The sequence below is a fragment of the Tetrahymena thermophila genome, assembly GCF_000189635.1.
Source record: "Tetrahymena thermophila SB210 genomic scaffold scf_8254629, whole genome shotgun sequence".
Taxonomy (NCBI): domain Eukaryota; phylum Ciliophora; class Oligohymenophorea; order Hymenostomatida; family Tetrahymenidae; genus Tetrahymena; species Tetrahymena thermophila.
The window spans coordinates 29717-48710 of NW_002476398.1; the positions used below are offsets into that span (position 1 = coordinate 29717).

Here is an 18994-nt window from a genome sequence, read left to right on the forward strand (position 1 = left end):
CTAATTGAATATAGATTATTTTTAATTTAGTTTACATTCCAAGCGAAATAGCCTTAATTTAATCAGGGGTTGCTCTATCAATTTATTAAATCAGTAATAATTATTTATTTTGCTTAACATCAAAAGTTAACATTAGAGATCTTCAAGCAAGAAGTTTTAATGGATATAAATTAGAAATGAAAAAAGTAAATGAAACAAATATAATAAATAAATAAAATAAAATAATAATAAGTTAATAAAATGAGAAAAAAAAATATATTGCTATTGAATATAATTTGCATAGTGCTTGTTAGCCAAGCAATAGCTTAAAACTATGATTACAATACTGCAAATGTTTGCGATACTGGCTCATTTGGTAAATCTCAAGATTAAGTTGCTTATATGTGCACTCATTAAGCTCTTGGTTCTTGCTAGCTACAATAAGCTGTGTAAGCTGATGGCTATTCTAGCTTTGCAGAGTATGGATTCGGAGGTTATGGAAGCAACCCTCCTTCAAATTATTGTTGTAGATGCTTTTAAATTCAAGTCTAAGATGGTGATGCTCCTGCAAAGGATATTATTGTTTAAGGTATTAACACAGGTGGTGATGTAAACAGTAATTAATTTGATTTATCTATGATTGCTGGTGGCTTTGGCGCTAACAACGGATGTGCTAACTAAGTTTTTGCATGGAATGGTGGTGCTTGGGATGGACGTGCTGGTGCTGCCTAATACTCTTAAAGTGCTGCTGGTGATTGGTGCAGTGATCCTACTTCAGATAATTCTAGATGTTAAAGTGCTTACTCTGGTGGTATCACTAAAAAAAGTGATTGTGCTAAGTTACCTAACAATAACTTAACCTAGCTATGTGAATACTCTTTTGATTCAAAATGGAGAACTAACAACGGAAATAGGGACACTATTATGAAAGAAGTAAGATGTCCTGCTGGATTGATTAAATTATCAGGCTGTAACAGAGATGATTCATCTTTACCTTACCCTTCTGGAAAGCTCTCTGCTAGTGATCCTAGTCTTATGAGAGGAAAATTGACTCATATGTGGGATTGTAAATATTTTATTACTTTAATATTTTTATTATTATTGATTTTTACTAAGTAATAAAATTCGATTTAAAAAATGACAATTAAATTATTCTATTTGAACATAATTTGGTTATCAAACATAAAAGAAATAATTAATAAATTACTTAATTTGTTGAATCAAATATAATTTATAAATTAATTAACTCAATTATGATAGAACGAGTTCAGTCTTATTGATTTTACCACAAAAAAATTGAATTTTTTGTTAGTAAATTGTAAGTAGATTTCATAAACATAAAAATTAATATACCAGATTTTCATTAAATCTTTAATACTATCTATTTTCTTTTCATAAAAAACACTACATTCTATATTTATTTAATTTAATTCTCTCAAATAAAACTCTCCACAACTAAATTATTAAAGTTATATTTTTTCTTTTAAATAGGTTGCAAACCATCTTGTTCATGGACTGCAAATGTATTAAAAGCTAATGGCACTGCTGTCATGTCTTGCGATGCATCAGGTACCAATATCCTTGGAACTAATACTTCGTTTTAATGTACTAATTTTACTTGTGATCCTACATGCAAAACCTGCTCTGCATCAAATGATGCAAAAAAATGCACATCTTGCAATACTGGCCACTACTTAAGCTCAAACCCTGGATAATGTACCGCTTGTACTCCTTCATTAAATTGCTAAGAATGCTCCAATAGCTCAACATGCACTACTTGTTAAACTGGATATACTTTATAGATTGATGGATCATGCAAGAAACCTTGCGATTAAAGTTGTAAAACTTGCAGCACTTCTTAAGATGCTACTTAATGTACTTCTTGCTATGATGGATACTATTTGAATGGATCTTCCGTTGGTACTTGTTCTAAATGCCCATCAGGTTGTACTAGCTGCACTTCTAATAGTAACTGTTTAGCTTGTACTGATAATTATGTTTTAATAAGTGGGAGTTGCGAACCTTGCGACTGTCCATGTTTATCTTGTAAAACAGACACTAGTACTTGTACAAGCTGTATTAAAGGTTACATTTTAAATGGAAACACATGCGAAGCTACTTGCGATTCTACTTGCAAAACTTGCAGTAAAAACTAAGATGCAACTTAATGCACTTCTTGCAATTCAGGATTCTATTTAGATGGAACTACTGTGGGATCATGTGTTTAATGTTCTTAAAATTGCAGCAGTTGTACTTCCAAAAATAGCTGTTAAACTTGTACCAACAACACCATATTAGTGAGCGGTTAATGCCAATCTTGTAAAAGCCCATGCTAAACTTGCTAGACTTCAGTCACAAATTGTTTATCTTGTGTTTAAGGGTATACTTTGAATAGAAATACTTGTTCTCCAACTAAAGGAGAATGTCATCCCAGCTGCAAAACTTGCAGTGTTAACAATGACTAAAATGCTTGTACCTCCTGTTTTGATGGGTTTTTAATTTTGGGTAGTGGTAATTGTTAGCCTTGTCAGCCTCCTTGTTATAATTGCTCTGGAAATCCCAATAACTGTACTTAGTGTGCTAGCGGTTATGCTGTCTAAAATGGTACATGCTAAAAAATCAAGTGATAATACATAATATTATTCAACCTGCTAAACTTGCACATAAGCTAATAATGCTAATAATGTATGTGCACTATGCCTGAGTGGATTTGTTCTTACCTCAGATAACTATTCCTAATTCTGCTAAAGTCTCTGTTAAACATGCAGTGATTCTCCAACTAGCTGTTTTATTTGTGTTGCTAATTATACCTATAATTGCTATGTTTATCCTCTCAATTTGATTTACGAAATGAATTAATTAGATTACATTATACATATAAATTATTAAAAAATCTATCTATAATAAATTTATATTAGTTTGATTGAATAATATTACATTAGATTTAAAATCAAATCAAAATTTCTAAAATTTTTTTTATCATTCCATTTTAACCAACAAATGAACACAAAGAGAATATAAATTAAAATGAAAATGAATTATAAAATAATAAAATATATTAAGTGTAATTTATATTTGTTATTAGTAGGCCAGAATAGGCAATAATTCAATTCAATAAAATGATTTCATATCATTCTCCTAATTTAATTGAAAATTTAAAGTGAACTTCCATGAAATAAAATTATGTCATTCAAATAAGCTGTATAGCAGAATTAAAGTTTAATTTTAAATAAATATTTTAATTAAAATCTTTTATTTTTTTTAGAATAATTCAAAATTTTATTCAGTATTTATTAAGAAAAAATTTATATTTTAGCTCTAAATTCCCAAGTTTTAATTAAATTTGTTGTATTTAAAAAAGGAATAAATTTTTAAAAACTAACTTTTCAATTAAAAATTAATTTCGTCAAAAACATTATTATTTATTTAGAATGTTTTGGAAAATGATAAATATAAATATAGATTTTAGAATCATAAAAAAAAATTTTAAATATTTTATAATCTGGATGCAGTATATACTTAAATATTATTTGAAATAAACATAATCAAACTTTTAATAAAGCAAACATTTTTAAAAATTTGTTTTAAGTCAATTGAAATTTAACATTTTTAAATGCCTGAGCAGCCAAATTTAAATTCCTAAAAATGTTGTAAATGATTATTTTCATAGCTGTTAAAAATGACATCATTACATCATTAAACATCAATAATTAGTAACTTAGATAAAAGAGGAAAACTCTTGGGTTTAGCTAAATTTCAAAATAGATATAATATTTCAAATTACTTGCAATGGTACTCACCATACTTATCTAAACAAATCAGCTTAGAAATCATAATATTTTGTTATTGATTTCAAAGTAGAATTATATTTAAGGAATCCTTACAAAATATGAATAAAATTATAAAATAAGTAAACAAGTAAGTTGAATTTGTTAAATTTTGATAATTAGTTTACCTAATTAAATGAATCAATTTTAATAAAACTAACACCACAGAAAATTATAATTTTACCAAAATATACATTTTTAATTAAAATTTCAGTGTAAACAAAATAGCTTTACTTCTCACTGAAATATTGTATATTCAAGCAATTCTCTCAAAGTAAAAGAGAGAGCGTAGGCAGAATTTCATTTTGCTCATTTTGCTTATTTTGCTCACATAATGAGAGAGAATAGAATCACTTTAGATAACATTTTCGATAATGCTTTTCTAAATTCCATTAATCTCATATGGAATTTTTTATTTTGAAAATAGGTCATTCAGCAATTATTTAGAGTAATAAAAAATGTGATCATCAAATTTGAATTCCATTTTGCTTATAAAACCTTAGAAAAGAATAAGAGGATTATTTTTTTTAAAAATTTTAACTTCTTCCTGCTCTCTTAAAATTTAAGCTTCACTATGAGAAAATTGAATTTTTACACCATTTAAAATTTAGGAGTTAAACCCTATTTCAGAATTTGAGCTCATTTATTTATTCCTAAATAAATTGTTCGTTTATCATATTTTTATATTCAAAATGCTTAAAGATACAGTTTTACACACCAAAAATATTAATGAATGAGTTAATAATACTTTAATAAAATCTTCTTATATGTTAGGAATGTTCCTTCTATATTAACCATAGCTTAGGAACAATTATTTTCAATAAATTTTATACCTATATCATGATAAATTGTTTCACCTCCTGTTTTCCTCCTTAAAAAAAGGCACCTAATCTTCATACAAGCTGAATATGTAGTGCTCTTACAATTGCTTTTATTATTTTCCTAAAAATCATAATCTCCTCAAGTTAAAATTATGAATTTGTAGTACCAATAATAACTAAATATTTATTTTTCCAAAGTATCAAATGAGGCGCTTTTATGTCTTACTCAAAGAGGAGCTGTTCTAGAGACATATTGTAATATATGTCATTTGAATCAGAAAAAAATACTTCGAAATATATTCTTATCAATCTAAATTGATGTATTGAATTAATATAGAATCTATCTTCTTAGAAGTTAGATATCTACTAAATTAACTCAAAAGACTATATTTTATTATCATTTTTATTTAAATTTTAATATTATATAAAAGCTGATATCCATTAAATTATTTTTAGTTGTAAAATATCTTTCTCGTTTGATGTAAGCAATAAAATTTTTAAATCATTGTTAACACACAATAATATTTTAAATTGATGTTCAAAATACTAAAAGCAAGTATTAAATAAATTATAATCAAGTTAACATAAATAAGGGTTATATAAAGTATATTCTAATTATTAAGTTCAGTTTATATTACATTATACTAATTGAAAACAAATCAATGCTAAATATAAAATTTTAAAATCTATATAATTTAACTTCTCACTTCCTATATTTCCTTTTATTATTTAATTTTTTTGTAAGACATTTTTATATAAGATATTTTTTTTTATGGTTACCTTTTATTAATTTTTAATTTTTTATCAGTTGTGTATTATTTAATATTTATTAATGAAACTATATAATAATTTGTTTTATTAAATAATATTTGGTTTTAAGGGACGCAAAAATAATAAATAGAGGGTGCGAAAAAAATGAATGGATGTAGTGCACAAGAATAACGGTTTCTACTGTATTAGGTATTCTAAGGTAACTATTTTATCAGGATTTAGAGGAGACTTTAAATGCTTTATAGAATGCGACCAAACTTATAAAAATAAAAATATAGAAATACATATATACATAGTTAAAATAATAATTGTAGACATTTTAATTGTAAATGCTATGGTCTTAAATATATTGAGTAAAAATAAAAAATGACAAAAAAGTAATTGAGATAAGCTACTTTAAAAGAATTTAAAAAGTGTTTTCTAGAGTACTTTGATGATTTCTAAAGTGCTGCCTTTAATTTAGTCTGTGCATATAAGTCTATTCCTAAAAAAGTAGTGCATTATAACTATATTGTGATAGAAGTTGGGTATGGGCTCTTACTGTCAGTTGAGGATAATAAAAATAAGAACAACACTTTTAGATCTAATTTGGATTATTTTGATAAAATAATGTTACTCTTCTAAAACTAGTTCCAGATATAGATAGCTCTTGATTTGGTAGATGAAGTTGCAGAAACATTTGATTAATTCTCATAAAAGTTAACTAAAAAAATTTTTGTTTAGGAGTTTCAATTATACTATATTAAAAGCAGATCAAATATTTTATTAAATTACAAAAATGTCTAAAAAATGATAATTTAATACATATTAAAATTACTTATTTAGACATATTAAATTGGAATAAATAGTGAAAACGCATTAGTATGTTTATATAATATTTATAAAAATTAATTATATGTTAAATATATTGGAGGTTATCAATATTCTTTATTGTAAAAGTTATTTTTTTTCATATTTTGTGCAAATTTTGGTAAATTAATTATCTTCAAATTTCATTTTATTGGATTTTATCAGAAAAAGATATACAATAAATATTTATTTTGTTATTCTGCTTTTAACTTAATCATTTCATATTTTTATTTAATTCTTTTATTAAATAAAAAGCATTTACTCTTCAGATAATAATATCTGATAAAAATTAAAGGGTTATTTATTTATTAACTTTACTGGAATTTTAGAAAGCATCAGATTAATTAATTATTGAGTGATAGATAGCATTGGTATAAAAAATTTACTCTTTTTACATCTAACTCCTATCGTTTAGCATAATTTTTTTGATGTGTCATTTTGGAATTATCTTTATATTATTGGTTTAATTAATAAAATGAAAATTAAAAAAATCTAAAGGTTATTCACTTTGTAAATAAAAATGTAACTAACTGCAAATAAAAAAAATGGTTAAAAAATTTAACTTAAAATTTTAAATAGGGTAAAATAAAAATAAAGTTATGTCCAAAAGTATGTTTTATTAGCAAAGTGGATTGAATTTTACTTAAGAAGAAATTAATAATTGGGTACTAATAAATGATAGAATTAAAACCTAAATTATAAATTAATAATTTACATTATCCTAACAATAAAGATTTGTATTTATTTTTTATTGTCAATTAATAGTCGAATAAATTCATTTGCTTGATCTTTAAAGAATCCAAAAATATATTTCAAATTAATTATTTAGAAATTTTAAAAACTATTTACAAAAGCAGTTTACTATATAAATTTATAAGTTTTAGGAAATTATATTCAAAATAATGCTTTATTCTATTTAAAATAATATTTTAATCTTATAAAAATGAGGTTTAATATTTATTCAAAATTTAAAATAATTTAGATAAGTTTTGTAAAAACCTGTATATAATTAGTAAATTCTTAGATTAAGTAAGCTATTTTACAATTTACGGATATGAATTAATTTAATTCAACTGTATTAAATATTTAAAATAATCTAGATAAGATATGAAAAAGAAATCTATATATCTTATTTTTATTTTATTAAACAATTAATCACACAAATTTTTAAAATAGAATAATTTAAGATAATTTGTATTTTCTAATTTATGGCAACAAAGTAATTTAAATCTATTTAATTCTAACACAGCAATATTTGTTGTTTTAATTCATTTAGAAAAGATATCATAAAAAATCTTAATATCCTATTTTTATTTTAATTAACAATCATACATATCCATACAAATTCTTATATAAAATAAATTAAGATAATTTGTATTTTTGTTTTTATGACTGTAAATTAATTTTAATTTATTTATTGCAATCATTTGAAGTAAATAATTATATTTTTTAACTTATTTTTATCATTAGAAATTCAAAAAATTTTATAATTTTCAAATAAAATATGAAATCTACATGAATATTCAGCAAAAAAATTTTTTTGATTTGCCTATTCTTTAAAAAGTAATAAAAATATATGCTAGAATGAAACTTGACTCTCCTAATTCAATATAGATTATTTTTAATTTAGTTTACACTCCAAGCGAAAAATTTAATCTGGGGTTGCTCTATCAATTTATTAAATCAGTAATAATAATTATTTATTTTGCTTAACATCAAAAGTTTACATTAGAGATCTTCAAGCAAGAAATTTTAATAGATATAAATTAAAAACGAAAAAAGCTAAGAGAAACAAATATAATAAATAAATAAATAAAATAATAATAAGTAAATAAAATGAGAAAAAAAAATATATTGCTATTGAATATAATTTGCCTGGTGCTTATTAGTTAAGCAATAGCTTAAAACTATGATTACAATACTGCAAATGTTTGCGATACTGGCTCATTTGGTAAATCTCAAGATTAAGTTGCTTATATGTGCACTCATTAAGCTCTTGGTTCTTGCTAGCTACAATAAGCTGTGTAAGCTGATGGCTACTCTAGCTTTGCAGAGTACGGATTCGGTGGTTATGGAAGCAATCCTCCTTCAAATTATTGTTGTAGATGCTTTTAAATTCAAGTCTAAGATGGTGATGCTCCTGCAAAGGATATTATTGTTTAAGGTATTAACACTGGTGGTGATGTAAACAGTAACTAATTTGATTTATCTATGATTGCTGGTGGCTTTGGCGCTAACAACGGATGTGCTAACAAAGTTTTTGCATGGAATGGTGGTGCTTGGGATGGACGTGCTGGTGCTGCCTAATACTCTTAAAGTGCTGCTGGTAATTGGTGCAGTGATCCTACTTCAGATAATTCTAGATGTTAAAATGCTTACTCTGGTGGCATCACTAAAAAAAGTGATTGTGCTAAGTTACCTAACAATAACTTAACCTAACTATGTGAATACTCTTTTGATTCAAAATGGAGAACCAGCAACGGAAATAGAGACACTATTATGAAAGAAGTAAGATGTCCTGCTGGATTGATTAAATTATCAGGCTGTAACAGAGATGATTCATCTTTACCTTACCCTTCTGGAAAACTCTCAGCTAGTGATCCTAGTGTTATGAGAGGAAAATTGACTCATATGTGGGATTGTAAATATTTTATTACCTTAATATTTTTATTATTATTGATTTTTACTAAGTTTAAATACATAAATAAAATTCTAAAATACACGATCTATATTCATTTCAGATAAAATATTGCTTTCTTTATTCTTAAATAAAACTCTCCACAACTAAAATATATTAAAGTTATATTTTTTCTATTAAATAGGTTGCAAACCATCTTGTTCATGGACTGCAAATGTATTAAAAGCTAATGGCACGGCTGTCATGTCTTGCGATGCATCAGGTACCAATATCCTTGGTACTAATACTTCGTTTTAATGTACTAATTTTACTTGTGATCCTACATGCAAAACTTGCTCTGCCTCCAATGACGCAAACAAATGCACATCTTGCAATACTGGCCACTACTTAAGCTCAAACCCTGGATAATGTACTGCTTGTACTCCTTCATTAAATTGCAAAGAATGTTCCGATAGCTCAACATGCAAAACTTGTTAAACTGGATATACTTTATAGATTGATGGATCTTGCAAGTAACCTTGCGATTAAAGCTGTAAAACTTGCAGCACTCCTTAAGATGCTACTTAATGTACTTCTTGCAATGACGGATACTATTTGAGTGGATCTTCTGTTGGTACTTGTTCTAAATGCCCATCAGGTTGTACTAGCTGCACTTCTAATAGTAACTGTTTAGCTTGTTCTGATAATTATGTTTTAATAAGTGGAAGTTGTTAAGCTTGCAATAGTCCATGCTTATCATGTAAAACTGACACTAATACTTGTACAAGTTGTGTTAAAGGTTATGTTTTAAATGGAAACATATGCGAAGCTACTTGCGATTCTACTTGCAAAACTTGCAGTAAAAACTAAGATGCAACTTAATGCACTTCTTGCAATTCAGGATTCTATTTAGATGGAACTACTGTGGGATCATGTGTTTAATGTTCTTAAAATTGCAGCAGTTGTACTTCCAAAAATAGCTGTTAAACTTGTATCAACAACACCATATTAGTGAGCGGTTAATGCTTATCTTGTACAAGCCCATGCTAAACTTGCTAGACTTCTGTCACAAATTGCTTATCTTGTGTTTAAGGGTATACTTTGAATGGAAATACTTGTACTCCTATAAACACAGGAGATTGCCATCCTAGTTGCTAAACATGCAGCAGACCAAATGATTAAAATTCTTGTACTTCATGCCCTACAGGATATCTTGTTCTTGGAGGTAACTGTTAGCCTTGTTAAAGTCCATGCTAGAATTGCAGCGGAAATCCTAATAGTTGCACTTCATGTATTGCAAATTATTCATTAAGTGGAAACACATGTGTTGGTAGTAATTAAGATTAAACACAATGTCACCCCAGCTGCAAAACTTGCAGTGTTTAATATGACTAAAATGCTTGTACCTCCTGCTTTGATGGGTTTTTAATTTTGGGTAATGGTAATTGTTAGCCTTGCCAACCTCCTTGTTAAAATTGCTCTGGTAATCCCAACAATTGTACTTAATGTGCTAGTGGTTATGCTGTCTAAAAAGGTACATGCTTAAAAATATTAAATGATAATACATAATGTGATTCAACCTGTTAAACTTGCACATTAGCTAATAACGCAAATGCATGTGCATCATGCGTGAGTGGGTTTGTTCTTGCCTCAGATAACAGTTGCTAAGCATGCTAAAGTCCCTGTTAAACATGTAGTGGTTCTACAACTAGCTGTCTTACTTGTATTGCTAGTTATAACTTACAAGGCAATTAATGTGTTCCCTAATTATTGGCAACAGTAAGCATGAATTCAAGCATTTTGAAATTGAGTTTGATGGGTTTAATAGCTATATTTATCCTTTTAATTTGATTTATGAAATGAATTAGATTATATTATATACATATATATTATTAAAAAAATCTATAAAAATTTATATTAGTACAAGATTGAATAATTTTACATTAGATTTAAATTCAAATCTAAATTTCTAAATTTATTTCATGTAATTCCTCTCTTCCTTAGTCTTATGCAGAGGACTAAAAATTTAGCTGAGGTCTTCATTTAGAGGTACAAAATAAACTTTTTAAATATTTAATAATTGATGAATCTGGCAGCTGGCCGCAGTATATACAAAATTCTTATAAATTTTGATGTAAATATATTTAACTTTTATTAAAGCAAGAATGTTTGAAAATTGGTTTTAAATCAATTGAAATTTAGCAATTTTTAAATGTTTGAGCAGCCAAATTTTATTCATAGAAATGTTGTAAATGATTATTTTCATATCTGCTTAATGTAATATCGTTACATCACTACACCTCAATAATTAGTAACTTAGATAAAAGAGGAAATACCTTGGGTTTAGCTAACATTTTAAAAAAAATAGAATATTTCAAATAATTTACAATGTTACTCCTCACACTTGTTTAATCAAATTGGCTGAGGAATCTTAATTTATTTTTATTGATTACAAAGTAGAATTATATTTAACAAGTGCTTACAAAATATGAATAAAATTATAAATAAGTAAGTTGAATTTGTTAAATTTTGATAATTAGTTTACCTAATTAAATGAATCAATTTTAATAAAATTAACACCACAAAAAAATTATAATTTTACTAAAATATATATTTTTAATTAAAATTTCAGTGTAAACAAAATAGCTTTAACTTTCACTGAAAATTTGTAATTCAAGCAATTCTCTCAAAATAAATGAGAGTGTAAGGCAAAATTTAATTTTTGATCGTTTCGCTCTCATAATGAAAGATAACAGAATCATTTTAAATAATATTTTTAGAAACTTCATTAATTCTATATGGAATTTTTAATATTAAAATTAGATTGTTCAACATTATTCAGAGTAAAAAAATTAGATCATCAAAAATGAATTTCTTACTTATAAAACCATAGAAAAGAATTAGATAGTTATTTTTAAAAAAATATTACCTTCCTCATGTTCTATTAATATTTGAACTTCACCATGAGATGATGGAATTATTATATCCTTTTAAAGTTTAGGAGTTTTGCCATATTCCATGATTTGAACTCATTTATTTATTCCTTAATAAACTGTTCATTTATCATATTTTTATATTCAAAATGCTTAAAGATACAGTTTTACATACCAAAAAAAAATTAATGAAAGAATCAACAATACCTTAATAAATTATATCTTCTAATATATTTAGATAAATATCTTTAATATTACAAACTTAATATACAACACTTTCTTGTTTTTTACCAACAAATTAATTAAAAAAATGCTAATTAATGTTATTTTGTAAACATAGAATTTAATTTCTTTGAAAACAAACTTTTAAATATATAACAATTTTTCCATCTGTCAATTAATAGTCGAATAAATATATTTGCTTGATCCATAAAGAATCCAAAATCAAATTGCAAATTAATGATTTCAAAATTTTTATAACTATTTACAAAAGCAGTTTACTCTAAAAATTTATATATTTTATTAAATTACAATTCAAAATAATTCTTAATCCTATTTAAAATAATATTTTAATCGTAAAAAAAAGAGGTTTCTTAAAATTTATTCAAAATTTAAAATAATTTATAAAATAGAATAATTTAAGATAATTTGCATTTTCAAATTTATGCAACACAGTAATCTAAATCTATTTAATTCTAACACAGCAATATTTGATGTTTAAAATCATTTAGAAAAAATATAATAAAAAATCTAAATATCTTATTTTATTATAATTAACTATCATATAAATTCATACAAATCCTTTTTTAAAGTAAATTAAGATAATTTGTATTTTTGTTTTTATGAATGTAAATTCATTTTAATAGATTTATTACAATAATTAGAAGTAAATAATTATCTTTTTTCACATACTTTTAACATTAAAAATTAAAAAACTATTATAATTTTTCAAATAAAATATGAAATCTACACAAATATTTAGCAAAAAATTTTTTGATTTTCCTATTATTCAAATAGTCATAAAAATATATTGCTAGAATGAAACTTGGTCTCCTAATTCAATATAGATTATTTTTAATTTAGTTACATTCAAAGCGAAATAGCTTTAATTTAATTTGTGGTTGCTCTATCAATTTATTAAATCAGTAATCATAATTATTTATTTTGCTTAACATTACAAATTTATATTAGAGATCTTCAAGCAAGAAATTTTATGGATATAAATTAGAAACGAAAAAAGCTAAGAGAAACAAATATAATTAAATAAAAAAAATTAAATAATAATAAGTTAATTAAATGAGAAAAAAAAATATTATGCTATTGAATATAATTTGCATAGTGCTTGTTAGTCAAGCAATAGCTTAAAACTATGATTACAATACTGCAAATGTTTGTGATACTGGCTCATTCGGTAAATCTCAAGATTAAGTTGCTTATATGTGTACTCATTAAGCTCTTGGTTCTTGCTAACTACAAAAAGCTGTATAAGCTGATGGCTACTCTAGCTTTGCAGAGTACGGATTTGGAGGTTATGGAAGTAACCCTCCTTCAAATTATTGTTGTAGATGCTTTTAAATCTAAGTCTAAGATGGTGATGCTCCTGCAAAGGATATTATCGTTTAAGGCATTAACACAGGTGGTGATGTAAACAGTAATTAATTTGATTTATCTATGATTGCTGGTGGCTTTGGCGCTAACAACGGATGTGCTAACTAAGTTTTTGCATGGAATGGTGGTGCTTGGGATGGACGTGCTGGTGCTGCCTAATACTCTTAAAGTGCTGCTGGTAATTGGTGCAGTGATCCTACTTCAGATAATTCTAGATGTTAAAATGCTTACTCTGGTGGCATCACTAAAAAAAGCGATTGTGCTAAGTTACCTAACAGTAACTTAACCTAACTATGTGAATACTCTTTTGATTCAAAATGGAGAACTAACAACGGAAATAGAGACACTATTATGAAAGAAGTAAGATGTCCTGCTGGATTGATTAAATTATCAGGCTGTAACAGAGATGATCCATCTTTACCTTACCCTTCTGGAAAGCTCTCTGCTAGTGATCCTAGTGTTATGAGAGGAAAATTGACTCATATGTGGGATTGTAAATATTTTATTACTTTAATATTTTTATAATTATTGATTTTTACTAAGTAATAAAATTCAATTAAAACAATGACAATTAAATTCTTCTATTTGAACATATTTGGATTTTCAAACATAAATTAAAAAATAAATAAGTAAATTACTAAATTTTTTTTTCTTTTATTTAGGTTGCAAGCCATCTTGTTCATGGACTGCAAATGTATCCAAAGCTAATGGTACTGCTGTCATGTCTTGTGATGCATCTGGTACCAATATCCTTGGTACTAATACTTCGTTTTAATGTACTAATTTTACTTGTGATCCTACATGCAAAACCTGCTCTGCATCCAACGATGCAAACAAATGCACATCTTGCAATACTGGCCACTACTTAAGCTCAAACCCTGGATAATGTACTGCTTGTACTCCTTCATTAAATTGCTAAGAATGCTACAATAGCTCAACATGCACAAGTTGTGTTAAGGGTTATGTTTTAATTGGAAATACATGTCAAGCCACTTGTGATTCTACTTGTAAAACTTGCAGCAAAAACTAAGATGCAACTTAATGCACTTCTTGCAATTCAGGATTCTATTTAGATGGAACTACTGTAGGATCATGTGTTTAATGTTCTTAAAATTGCATCAGTTGTACTTCCAAAAATAACTGCCTAAATTGCAGTAATAACACCATATTAGTGAGCGGTTAATGCTAATCTTGTACAAGCCCATGCTAAACTTGCTAGACTTCAGTCACAAATTGCTTATCTTGTGTTTAAGGGTATACTTTGAAGGGAAATATTTGTACTCCAACAGACACAAAAGATTGCCATCCTAGTTGCTAAACATGCAGCAGACCAAATGATTAAAATGCTTGCACTTCATGCCATACAGGATATCTTGTTCTTGGAGGTAACTGCTAGCCTTGTTAAGTTCCATGCTAGAATTGTAGAGGAAATCCTAATAGTTGCACTTCATGTATTGCAAATTATTCATTAAGTGGAGACAAATGTGTTCATATTAATAAATGAGTTTGGCAGTTTTAATTGCTATGTTTATCCTTTCAATTAATTTGATTTATGAAATGAATTAGATTACATTATCTACATATATATATCTATAAAAATTTATATTAGTACAAAATACTAAAAATAAATTTATAAAAAAATAAAAAATAATTTTTGTGTTTTAAAATAATATATTAACTAACAAATCTATCTATCCAGCCTTGACATAGTTTCATGGTGTGATATGAAATTAAAGAAAGGTATTTGTGAAAGGCTTTTAATTCTTCAAAAAACATAAAAATCATGACCAACAATTATTAATTAAGTAAAATAAAAATAAATAAACTAAATTTGGAGTTGTTGAAACTTTTAATTATGCAAGAGTTTATTTTCAAGGTTTATCCTGACTTAAAATAAATGAATAAATAATTCTTACAAAAATTAAAACAATTTTGAGATTATTATTTATTATTTCAAATGTTTTTCAGTATTTAATAAAAATATTAATTTTTAAAGAGATATTCATAAAAATAAAATAAATTTTACAAAAAAATTTAATTATTTGTTTTTAAATTATGAGATTTGCTTGCTTGTTTTAATGAGGTAAAATGTTATTTTTATTAATTTAAATGTAAATTTGATTTCTTTAAGAATTATAAGATGAAACATTCTTTATTTCCTAGAAATATTATTAAAAAATTAGACCACAACTTTGAAAATCATAATTTATAGTTAAAAAAAATAAACTAAATTACCAAATCTGTTATTAGTCATTTTAATATTTCAAATAAAACACATTATGTTATTCATCTAAAATCTATTATAAAATTTAATAAATTTAATTAATTTGTAAAAATACCTTTTATTAGAAAGTATTAGTGCTATCCAAGCTATAAAATTTAGATAGGCTTTTGTTTATAATTAAATAATTTTATTTTTTTAATGTCTGTAAATTTTTTTATTTATTAATAAAATTATAATAGCAATTGAAAAATGAATTTATTAAAAAAAGATAAAAAATAAATTATTTTTAATTCAAATAAAATAATTTCACAGTAGATGTATGCTTTTGTTATTAAAACTATAAAATATAAATATTTATATATTTAGTTTTTGAGTTTTTAAGTAATAAATTAAAATGTTTTTCATCAGTAAAACACTCAATTATTATTTTAAACAAACAAAAATATTATATCATTCATTGAGTATTTATAATTTATGATATTGTTTTCATCGATTTATTTTAAATTTAAATCTTATTATTTGAATATAATTAATTTAATATATCAATTTAGCCACACTATGAAATATTTGTTTTTAGGTAAATCAATTATTTTAGCTTAGGAAAAATTTGTCTTATTTTTTACCACGTCATTTGAACCCTTAAATATCTTTAAACATGCTAATCTAAACCTAATTTTTATATTATTTACTCACATTTAGGTGATTTTGATTAGAAAAATTTAATAATTTTAATATATTTAGGCATTTAATAGTGATTAAGTTAAAAGAGTATTAAATGTAAGATAAGAGCTACTATACATAGTAAACCAATTGTGCATAAAAGCTCTAATTATTGTTAGTTTATTCTCTATTACATAGTATTGATTGAAAAACAAATTGCTGTTAAATATTAAATTTTAAAATCTATCTAATTTAATTTCTCGCTTTCATATGGCTTATCTTTTTATATTTTTATAATTACAATTAAAAATTAATTAAAAGCAAAAAAATATTACATCTAAATACTAAAAGACTGTAAGATAAGGAAATTATGATAGATATTACTATCTATAATTAGCTAATTAAATAAGAGTAGTAGAAGATCAAGAAAAGTATTAATTTGTAACCAATTTTCACAAAATCCCATAAATAAAATTATTACTTATAATCTAATGTAAAAAAACCATAAAGATATTCGTATTTATACATTTTTAAGAAATATCTAGCTCTGTAAAGTCTAAATATAATCAAAGCAAAAGGAGATAATAAAGCTACAATTACCAAGATTAAGGCTGACAAATCATAATAAGTCTAAAATACTAAGCTGCAATTTAAAGATAAATATTCCATTACAAATTCTACATCACCAAATTTCTAGCAATAAACCTTTTTTAATTGAAGAAAAGTTTATGATGATTCCATTTAAAAATATTAAAAATAATTATTTAAATAAATAAATTTTTACTGATCTAAAAATCTTTGACAATATGGCAATCAGTGAAAAGTAAAGAAAGATACTTATGGAGATAACCATTTCTTTAATGGTACCTTTGTATTTGAATTTTGTTTTTATAAAGGTGTTATGTATGGCCAAGTAAATTATTACAAAAAAACATATCCCTAAAAATAGGTAAATACTATTATTAATTATCCTAGATTCTTAAAAAATTTATTGTAAGAAGCATTCTGTTACCCTTAATTAAGTAGGAAACAGATTACCAATATCAACAAATAAACGTATTAGCATATTAGGTATATTACTATCATAACTAAACATTATTCCTATAATTGATAACTAAAAAACAAAGAATTTTATAATTCTAATATCATTAGAGTAGTGATTTCCATAAAACTTTTTAAAAAGCACATAAATTGTTTTAGCCATTAACTTAATTTTTAAATAATTATGCATTCTATTAGCTGTAAATAGAGGTATTACTATTATGGATATTAATATAATCAATGGATAGATGATTTCTGTAAAAGTGATATCGCTACATCTGTTAAATATTTTTAATAATGTAAATAAATAGATAAATGAAAAAAATTTTTTACTTTTTGCATTTTTAATCTAAATTCATGTAATATTAATCTCCCCAGCTTTAGCCACTTCTATCACAATCTTCACAAAGAGCACCAACATAGCCTAAATAAAAAAATGTTTTAAATGTGTAATTTAATGTAAGTTTACCTTGCTTGCAGTAATAATTTAAATCTGTACGTTTAACGTTGAATAAATTTCGATGTTTTAAACCTTTACTTAATTTGATATCTCCAACACAATTTTTACATGGATACAAAACAGCCGATGTTTAACTGACTCTCCATAAATTTGCAGGTAAAAGAATTTTATTCTTATAACACTTAGCTTCTGAACTAGGACATTTTTAGCAAGTATTTGAAATTACAAAACTATATTAGGTATCTTTACAGTCTTAACAAGAATCAAATTAATTTTTATAAGCTTTTGGTATTTAGCCTACCTGGCATTATTAAATAGTTTGCACATTAAGTATAATTGATTTGTTAATATAATTTATTACATAACCGCTTTAACTAAGTTATGGTATTTAAATTAAATCACTTGTTATTTATAAAGAAAGCTATTTACCAAAGTTTCCATATACTTAGATTTATTATGTTAAGTTGAATATTCCATTTTAGTGAGTTATTTTATTTTAATTAAGAAATCCATTATCACCTAATAATGTTATTAAAAGAAAGCTATCTAATGGAATATTTAGAATATTTTCATTTTATTCATTTGATAATCTAATTAAAATCTTATCCTAATAATATAAAGAAAAATTAATAAGAATTTTCTGTAAAAATAATTTAAAAATTAATAAAAAATTAATAATTTATTTATAAATATGTTAATTAAGCTAAAAAATTAGATATGAATATTACTTAAAAGGACCCTCCTTGATGATTGTAGATAATTATATTTTAACTTGAAACATATTCATTATTTATTGATACATTAAATTAAGTTGGGGCTGTTTAAATATTTTATCCATGATATGTAGCTTAGTTATTTTTATATACACAAGATGAGTATTTATTAACTCTTTAACCTGTTGTTGATCCTAAAGCTCCTCCAAAACTTGCTTAATTATTTGAAAATGTACTGTTTGCAAGGTTAATTAAAAATTTTAAAATGTTCTGCATGTTATTTTCTAAATATATTGCTCCACCATATTAACTAGCATAATTTTTTTCAAAAATGGATTTATTTATAATAACAGAAGACTCTTTTATGTATAAAGCTCCTCCACTTATAATAGCTTTATTGTTTGTAAATTTAGAATTACTTATAATTAATTAATTTTTAAAATTGTCTTGAAGATCTTCAGGGCTATTAATTGGTTATTTAGTTTACTCTA

The 18994-nt window shown here is 24.8% G+C and overlaps 6 protein-coding genes across 6 annotated transcripts; 4 read left to right on the forward strand and 2 right to left on the reverse strand. All coding sequences in view use genetic code 6, as the record gives it.

Moving 5' to 3' along the window:
* Positions 1-240: 240 nt before the first annotated feature.
* On the forward strand, positions 241-2606 carry TTHERM_01081650 (glycoside hydrolase family 45 protein; the record flags this gene model as incomplete). The annotated part of the gene is made up of 2 exons (XM_001030468.1): positions 241-1045; positions 1471-2606. 2 exons carry the CDS (start codon positions 241-243, stop codon positions 2604-2606), a joined length of 1941 nt encoding a protein of 646 aa, XP_001030468.1.
* Positions 2607-4062: 1456 nt separating this feature from the next.
* On the reverse strand, positions 4063-4449 carry TTHERM_01081660 (hypothetical protein; the record flags this gene model as incomplete). The annotated part of the gene is made up of 1 exon (XM_001030469.3): positions 4063-4449. One exon carries the CDS (start codon positions 4447-4449, stop codon positions 4063-4065), a length of 387 nt encoding a protein of 128 aa, XP_001030469.1.
* Positions 4450-5764: 1315 nt separating this feature from the next.
* On the forward strand, positions 5765-6191 carry TTHERM_01081670 (hypothetical protein; the record flags this gene model as incomplete). Its single annotated transcript, XM_001030470.1, has 2 exons — positions 5765-6096; positions 6122-6191. 2 exons carry the CDS (start codon positions 5765-5767, stop codon positions 6189-6191), a joined length of 402 nt encoding a protein of 133 aa, XP_001030470.1.
* A 1892-nt stretch (positions 6192-8083) lies between these two features.
* TTHERM_01081680 (hypothetical protein) lies at positions 8084-10715 on the forward strand (the record flags this gene model as incomplete). Its single annotated transcript, XM_001030471.2, has 2 exons — positions 8084-8888; positions 9070-10715. The coding sequence occupies 2 exons, from the start codon at positions 8084-8086 to the stop codon at positions 10713-10715; spliced, it is 2451 nt and encodes an 816-aa protein (XP_001030471.2).
* Positions 10716-13048: 2333 nt separating this feature from the next.
* TTHERM_01081690 (glycoside hydrolase family 45 protein) lies at positions 13049-14909 on the forward strand (the record flags this gene model as incomplete). Its single annotated transcript, XM_001030472.2, has 2 exons — positions 13049-13898; positions 14068-14909. The coding sequence occupies exons 1-2, from the start codon at positions 13094-13096 to the stop codon at positions 14907-14909; spliced, it is 1647 nt and encodes a 548-aa protein (XP_001030472.1). The 5' UTR covers positions 13049-13093.
* Positions 14910-16083: 1174 nt separating this feature from the next.
* On the reverse strand, positions 16084-17923 carry TTHERM_001081691 (transmembrane protein, putative; the record flags this gene model as incomplete). The annotated part of the gene is made up of 5 exons (XM_012797856.1): positions 17800-17923; positions 17664-17754; positions 17074-17608; positions 16625-16994; positions 16084-16568 (listed from the first exon to the last, which is right to left on the reverse strand). Exons 2-5 carry the CDS (start codon positions 17687-17689, stop codon positions 16084-16086), a joined length of 1416 nt encoding a protein of 471 aa, XP_012653310.1. The 5' UTR covers positions 17690-17754; positions 17800-17923.
* Positions 17924-18994: the final 1071 nt, after the last annotated feature.